The following is a 7,966-nucleotide window of genomic DNA, read 5'->3' on the forward strand; positions in this document are numbered from 1 at the left end:
AAGAAGTTTACTCTTTCCTTAGGTTACTACTTCATGAGAGTAAGATTGACCATATCATAATGTTTGGAGCCCTTTCTGATGCATTTTCTACAGTGGGTAAAATGATGTAGGTAAAAATATATTGGCTGGGCGTGGTGGCTCACGTCTATAATCCCAGCACTTTGGGAGGCTGAGGCGGGCAGATCACGAGGTCAGGAGTTCGAGACCATGACCAACATGGTGAAATCCCGTCTCTACTAAAAATACAAAAAAAAAAAAAAAAATTAACTGGGTTTGGTGACAGGCACCTGTAATCCCAGCTACTCGGGAGGCTGAGGCGGGGAAACCGGAATGCAGAGGTTGCAGTGAGCCAAGCTTGCGCCACTGCAGTCCAGCCTTGGTGAAAAAGCAAAACTCCATCTCGGAAAAAAAAAAAAAAATATATATATATATATTTAAATATTTTAAATATATATTTTATAATAACTTTAAACATTCAAAACATTCTGAAAGAGAAAGGTTCCGGTTGTTTGATTTCATAAAAAGAGTTCTTAATCATAGAATTATAGAAGTCCATATGAACGTAGGAATTAAAATTCTTATAGCTGGCTGACAGCAAAATATTAACGTCTTATTCACATATAACACCTTAAGTAAAGCAATCAGTATGCCTAAACACAAATTTTTTTTTTACTTTAGATCATTTTTTGGGGGGGAAAAAGAAAAGTATCTAGTAAAAAACTGCCAATACTTTATTTTTGTGTTGGAGTTTGTTTCAGTTTTACATGTTGCTTATAGCTAGAAAAATATTATAATCCAGTCATTTTTAACTTCATAAATATGGACTTATAATACTTTTTATGCTTTTTTTTTTTTTACTTTGCCCACCCTTCTGCCTTACATTACAGCCATTTCTCTTTTTTCCCAAACTTGGCAAACTCTTGTGTTTTCAAGACTTAGTTCAAGCTTGATTTGCTTGGGGACTTTTCTTCTCTCTGGATTGGGCTAAGTGCCCTTCTTCACTAGCATTTTGGACATAGCATCTTGGACACAGCATTTTTCATGTTGTTTTGTAACCATTTGTCTTTCTCTCAAAACTGTAAGCTCCCTAATGCAGGTAATAAGTATTTTATTTATGTATCTCTAGTGCCTAGCCCAATATTTGAAACCTCACAGGTGCTCAGTGTTTGACTAGTTGTATAAGTAAGAGAAGGTAAAGGAATCATTGTGTTAACATTGAAAGTTAATAATGCATTTTGATTCTACTACTAAAGAAAATCCAAAAACCAGAAAGAATATATATTTATTGTCAGATAATAATCTTTATTTCTTGATTTAGGTGTTCACTGTTGGCAGAATTTGTGCCAACCGTACCAGAATTTATCATAAACTGAAACATTTTAAATTCAAACTGTACCAGGAATGTTGCACCATTGCAAAGACAGAAAAAGATGAACAAGTTAAAGAAACAGTGGAAAGAATTTTCAGGCAGTCAAAAGAAAATGGCTGGATTAAGAAGGTAAGGTGAATATATGAGAATCTTATCATGTAGTTTCTGAAGCCTAATTGTGATCAGCAAAAGGAAACAAATGATTAGAAGATAGTGAAATTTAAGAGAATCTCTTTCTTCTGTCCTTTGTATTTTCTCTTCTTCCGCTCATTCCTTTCATGCTTATCATTGTTCTTATGAATAGATGCCCTGATGTTCTAAGGATTCACTCAGCCCATCAGATAAATTTTAATAAGCACTAATACTGTCCTTTATTGAAGGACCTCTGTCCTTTCGCTTTTATGTATGTATTGCTTACATATATATTAAGTCCCCTGATTTTTTTTTTTTTTTTGACAGAGTATAGGACTCACCTCTGCTTGTCTGCTTCCTATTCTTTAGAACAGTTCTTGTGACCTGAGAGTGAAGAAGCACCTGGTGCCAGTCTGAGGAAAGGATCTCGGCTGCCAGTTCTAATACCACCCACATCCTCTTCTTGAGGACATGGGACTGAGCAGTGAGCACTGTAACTGAAGATCGAGGGGAATTCAGAGGTTTCAGGCCACGGCACTGATTTTGATTCCCCCATATCCTATTGATCACTAAATTTGATAACAGGAGTAAAGTGGGGGTTTTGAAGAGTGCACTGGATTCCCGAAGATCTGCTGGCAGCTTATAAGCTCTGGTCTGCTCACAGAGCTTTTAGAATTGTTTATGGTATATGGAGAGAATGCTAATATGACTGCAGTCTTCTAAAACAAGTCTAGTTACATGAATGTATAAGAGAGAACAAATAGTAGATTTTCAGGCAACTCTTATTAACATTTAATCTTTTAAAGAAAAGAAAAAAGCCTAACTTGAGATCCATTGCCTGGACTATATCATAGGGAATTTGTAAAAGAGGAATATAAAAAATAAGGCAAGAGAGCTTAGGCAGAGGGAAAGAAAAGAGAAAAAAAAAGAAACTTTTTTAGCACATGTCTTGTTTAGTAGAGGTCTCCCAGTCTAGATAATGACATCATCATTGGTTTCCCTTTGACAATTATTCTCCTACCACAAACCACCACCCAGTGATCTTGCCTGCCTCCCACATCTTGATCTTTAAGTCGTCTTTCTCTCATTTTATTCTTTTCAGCTTTTTGTCTTTTACTTTGCTTCTACTCCTACTCCAAATGCTTCTCCCTGCTTATCCGTACTTTTTCATTTGCCTTAGGAGAGAGCAATCACTCATTCAATAACTTCCCATCTTCATTTTCCTAGACAACATTAAATTCTTAAGTGCTTTTATTGATGCCTTTAAGTGTTGCCAACCCTCTAGTGGAATTGCAAAACCTATTGGGATAGCACAGTTATAAAGAATTAGATACCAGGTATAGAAAAATCACTGTGCATATACTGTGTATGTTATATAATAGTATCATATATGGGGAAGAACTTTAAACTTCTTGAAGAAAAAGGCATTTCCAAATCATGTATCCTAGAAAAAGCTTAACAAGGTTTAGGACACCAGAAGGGACCTGGAATTTTTAAAAACGTTATTCTTTATGCATAATATAACACTTGGCTTTCTTAGGAAAAGAAAGGAGCTTAGACTTTCTTTTCAAGAAAGCCAAGTGTCATGTTATACATAAAGAATAACATTTAGCATTAGGCATTGAAGGTATTTCAAGACTGTGCATGTCTAGGACAGTATACACATTTTTTTCCACATGAAAATACCAAAGACCTTCATTTTTTTTAGATTTCTCCACTTAAAAAATTTGTTCCTAGGTTTTCTCAAAAGATTTCCTAGAAACCACAGAAGTTTATAGCCAATATAAACCCATTTGCAGCTTTTTGTGCTGTGATGAAATTTCAAAGTTTGTCACGTGCTCTGACATTTCCCATCCTCACTCTGTCTATCCCTCTCACTGTCTGCCTTTGAGTGAAAGCACTGCATGTGCTTTGTGATGTGTGCTGCCTTTAGCTACAGTCTGGTAGTCACAGTCACTCTAACCCTTTAGAATGCCTGGGGCTCAGTGTTACTTGAATGCCATCTCCATGGCACTTTCCACTCATATTTCCCAATCATGTCAACGCCTTTTGTTGCCTTACACGTACTATTTGTTCCTGTCTTTCTGCCTCCAGCTTGTATTCCACACCTTACTTTTTCCCTTACCTGGTTCTTCAGCCATTTTACTTTAATTATCTCAGGATGTTTCAGCATGTCTTCTCAAAGACATGCCAACTAGACTGACTTCATTCTTCTTCTTGTTCTTCCTTCTAAAGGTTGAACTAGGGTGATCCGTTTTTAATGTAATGATACTAAAGGGGTGTAGGAGCAATTTGAGTATAAGAAAAGAATAAATAATAGGAAAATTATAATAAAACCAAAATATTTAATAAACATAATAATGCATGTCTTATTCTAAAGAAGAGCTCAATAACATACTCTAATATGACACTGGCAAAATTCTAACGAATATTTGTTCATTAAGAAGAAAGTGTATATGATGATGGGACTTCCTGGGAAGTTGAAGATAGTATTGTTGGATTGGCTGGTGGATGCATAAACACCAGGTAGTAAAGAAAGCATGTCAATAGAAGTATCAGGTGCCCATTCATACTGTAAATACTGTTTGTAAAACTGTTACAAGTGACAGATGTATGTAAATTTTAAATGTACTGATAAATATTGTCATATACATAATAATTTAAAATTATAATTAGATATCCCTTGCCTTCCTTAAACGCTTCTCATTTCTTCTTTTTCCCCTCCTTTTCAACTTTTTCCCTTGCCCGTTTTTTCCCCACCCCTTAAACTGATGTTTCTCAAAACATCGCCCTAAACTACCTATGTCAGAATCACCTAGAAGTTTTTGAAAAGTGTATAATCCCCTAGCCTCATCCCAGATTTATTGAATGACAATCCTTGTGGATGTTAAACATCTAATATTTTTAGCATTGGTGATTCTTAAGTAGATAAAAGTTTGAGAATCACTGCTGAAAAGTACCCATTAACACTGAATTCTGTCCTCATCCTCTCAAAGTTTCCTTGGCAAATCAATTCCCTTCTGCAGTTGTAGCTACTACTTCTGAGTAGAAGATTCCAAACTTCTCTTATATTCTGACCTCTTTCCCACACTTCATTTCCACAATTCCAACTGTTTTCATCAGGAGGTCTATCAGGTGTTGTAAGAGAGTAGTCTTCACTATTAAAATAAGTAGTCTTCACTATTAAAACCCTCCAAATGTTTAGTAAAGAATTATGAGAGCAACATCTTTAGGTGGAGAGGATGGCAGAGTAATACTAACTGCAATGTCTGTGAGTTTCACTTTCCAAGTTTTTTTTTTTCTTGCCAAAGCTGCATCCTAGCCACACCATTTAAATCTTAGAAACAACATACTCTATACTGGTTAAAAGTATAGGCTTAAGTATTTGCTTTGCCACTTACTAGCAGTAGAATTTGGGAGCAAGCTATTTTATTTCTCTTAGCCTAAGTTTTCTCATCTGTAAAGTAGGAACTAAAACAGTAATACTAATTAGGGTTTTGATTGTGGAGATTAGATATGTAATACGTTTTAAGCATTTAGTATAGGACCTAGCAATTAGTGATTGATTAATCTTAGCTGTTACTTGCAATAAAAGCAAGTAACCTCCTATCTTAGTATAGCTGAGATAGATTTTAATTGTCCTAGCTGTGTGTGGTGGTACACAGCTGTAGTCACAGCTACTTGGGAGGCTGAGGTGGTAGAATCACCTGAGCCCAGGAGTTCAAGGCCAGCCTGAGCAAGATAGTGAGACCCTGTCTCTTAAAATAATTGTATTAATTTTTAATTTTCCAAAAGAAATTTAATAAATAATAAAGGGATATGAAGAAAGGTAATATGAAAAACATAAAAACAATCAAACTTTTAAAGTATAGGTTTCTAATCCTAGAGTACTTTACTTATATCTAATAAAACGTATCTAAGTGCTAGGCCAAAGAAAATTCCTAAGTAGTCCCTAGGCTATTTCCCCTTCTGTTATGTGCTTCCATCTTTCCTGAGAAGGAGATCCAGTCAGATATCATAGGGTTATAAAAAAGAGTTTCATGGCCTTCAAGGTGTAGAAGGAACATGCACTTCTCACATTCCCTTCTGTAGGTCCCTATCACCACAAAAGTCAGGGTCACCAGGATCCTCTCTCATTTCACTGAAGATTAAAACACAGTTCATAAACAGAGTCAAGAAACTAGTATGTCATTAATCCCCTCACTGAAGTAAATAATTTGAACTCTATATGTCTGAAACTGAAATCATGATCTCTTTCCCTTGCACAAACAACCTGCAAAAGAGCTCTGCCGTTATTCTACTCTGTCAACTTTGAAATCTCTAAATCATTCTTGACCTCTCTCTTAACTTGTTACACTTTGTTGTTTACTCTTTATCTTCATTGCTGTCACTCAGATTTGGGCCCTCATGACCTAAATTGTTATCACAGACCCATAACTAGTTGCTGAACTATTCTAGAATGAATGTTTTACCAATTTTCTTAAAATACACCTTAGATCAGTTCAGTCCCCTGCTCCAAAACCTTTAGCAAGTTTCCCATTACCTGTCAAATGATTGTTCAATTCTTTAACCAGTATTTTATAACTTTTGTTCTCTGAAGTCAGTCTCTTTGGTTCAGTCTTAGCTCTCTCTGTTCTCCTAAAAATACTCAGGTTGTAGTCAAATCCCATATTTTCTTGTCACATCACTTTGATGGACTGTTCTTTCTTACTGAAAACTCTTGCCACCAACTCTTTGCCTACCAAATCTGTTTTTCCAGGACAACTTAAATGTCACTCTTTACTACTTACCTCAACTAACCATGACCTATCTTCTGAACCCTCATAACGGTGTCTGTACCTCTTTGGCACTTATTGATTGTTATTGGTGTATTACTACTGAACTGTATTCTCCTTAGGGGCAGGAAAAGTATCTTTTAAAAAACATTGTACCTAGACAGTCATTAGCAGAGCCTTTGATATTATGTTCAGCAAACTTTTTATTAAGTTATTGAGGTTACTACGTCTCTACTGTAAGCATGATAATATAAAAATTATAATTTAAAACACAGCTATAAAATTAATAATATTCACTTTGATCTCTTTCCAATGCTTTCTATGAGTTAGAAATGCTTATTTGAAATTAAGTTCCTGTTTATCATAAAAAGATTTTTGTTCACGATTACCATGAAATGAACTTATCCTAATTGTGTCGGTAGTTTGCAAAGGCCCAGTTTGTCTTCATTGCTTTGAGTAAAATAACTAGCTTTTCTATTGTATATGCAGAAATATGGTCAACTTGAAGAATATCTCAATTTTGCGGATTACTTTCAAGAAGAGAAGTTTGAGTTGTAACACATTTCCGTCAGAGAAGGTTTTTTAAATTCCTGTAAATGTGAAGATCATGATTCTTGTTTTTCTGTATCATGTGACATGTTTATACATTTTATCTATATCTTCATGGCAAAATATTTTGTTTAAAACATGATTATCTTAATTCCTATGAAGTGGCACTCTACACTCTAATTAAACTTTTATCTGATGTACATAAAAGCATTATCTTAATTTTTAAGTCTGTAAATATATTTTAAAGTTATATAATAATGGCTTTATAACAGATGACTGTCAAGTGAATGAGCTGTTCATATCCTGTCAGTTTAGTCAAAATATATTGTGTTTTAAAAATGTATTTAGACTAACATCTACATGTATTTTTACTGAATTCCTGTCCAGATCTGTTTATTATCCTTTTACAGTATTAAATGATTTTCACGAATTTATTTTTTACTGCTATCATCTAAATCAGTGGGCCATGGAAGAAACCTCAATATACCATTCAGTTCAATCCCATTGCTTCAGAATCAGATCATAGCATATCCTAAGTACAGGAATGCTTTTTTCCTTTTCTTGAAAGTTTCTCTTTCAAATAGATTTCAGGCCTCTAGAGTCATTCAACCCTCACATTCAGGAATAATTTTATGTAAATTTTCATGCTTTATAATGTTCTTACTTTTTTCTATTCAATTTTGTCTATATGTTGATGATTAAGATATATTTTATTTATTTTTATCCATAGCTTTTTCCATATAAGTATGTATCTTAGGGTCAGACCTGCTGAAAGAGACAAACTCAGCCAAAAACACTTGGAAAGCATATTTTGGTATCTGCATTGCTTTGCACATCTAAATTTTCCCATAAAGTAATAAAGTAAAATGGTTGCAGAGTGAACAAATGAACCCTGTCTGTTCTATATTTTTAATTCTTAAAAGTGGTATTCTAGTAGGATCTATCCTTTAGATAATTTTTTCTTAATGGAAGTCTTGGTTGAACTTGGATTCATCTATTATGTGACTCATGGCATGGATCTTAGTGTACGTATCCATAAAAAGCTACATTAAGCTCATATGTGGAAATTAGTTAATATTTTCTACAATTCATTTCCTGAAATTATCCGTATTATTATTGTAAACAAATGGGGTGGAAAAAA

At 34.5% G+C, this 7,966-nt stretch overlaps 1 protein-coding gene across 6 annotated transcripts in view; it reads left to right on the top strand.

The window, feature by feature from the left end:
• CCDC82 (coiled-coil domain containing 82) overlaps positions 1-7,715 on the top strand; it is a 36,641-nt gene extending 28,926 nt beyond the window's left edge. For all 6 annotated transcript variants that reach the window (XM_030829378.1, XM_030829384.1, XM_030829382.1 and 3 more), the window contains 2 exons: positions 1,319-1,498; positions 6,766-7,715. In XM_030829378.1, the coding sequence (XP_030685238.1) occupies positions 1,319-1,498; positions 6,766-6,834 (249 nt within the window). In that variant the 3' untranslated portion in view covers positions 6,835-7,715. The remainder of the gene's footprint in view (positions 1-1,318; positions 1,499-6,765) is intronic.
• Positions 7,716-7,966: the final 251 nt, after the last annotated feature.

Source organism: Nomascus leucogenys, chromosome 15, assembly GCF_006542625.1.
Source record: "Nomascus leucogenys isolate Asia chromosome 15, Asia_NLE_v1, whole genome shotgun sequence".
In the NCBI taxonomy this organism is placed as follows: domain Eukaryota; kingdom Metazoa; phylum Chordata; class Mammalia; order Primates; family Hylobatidae; genus Nomascus; species Nomascus leucogenys.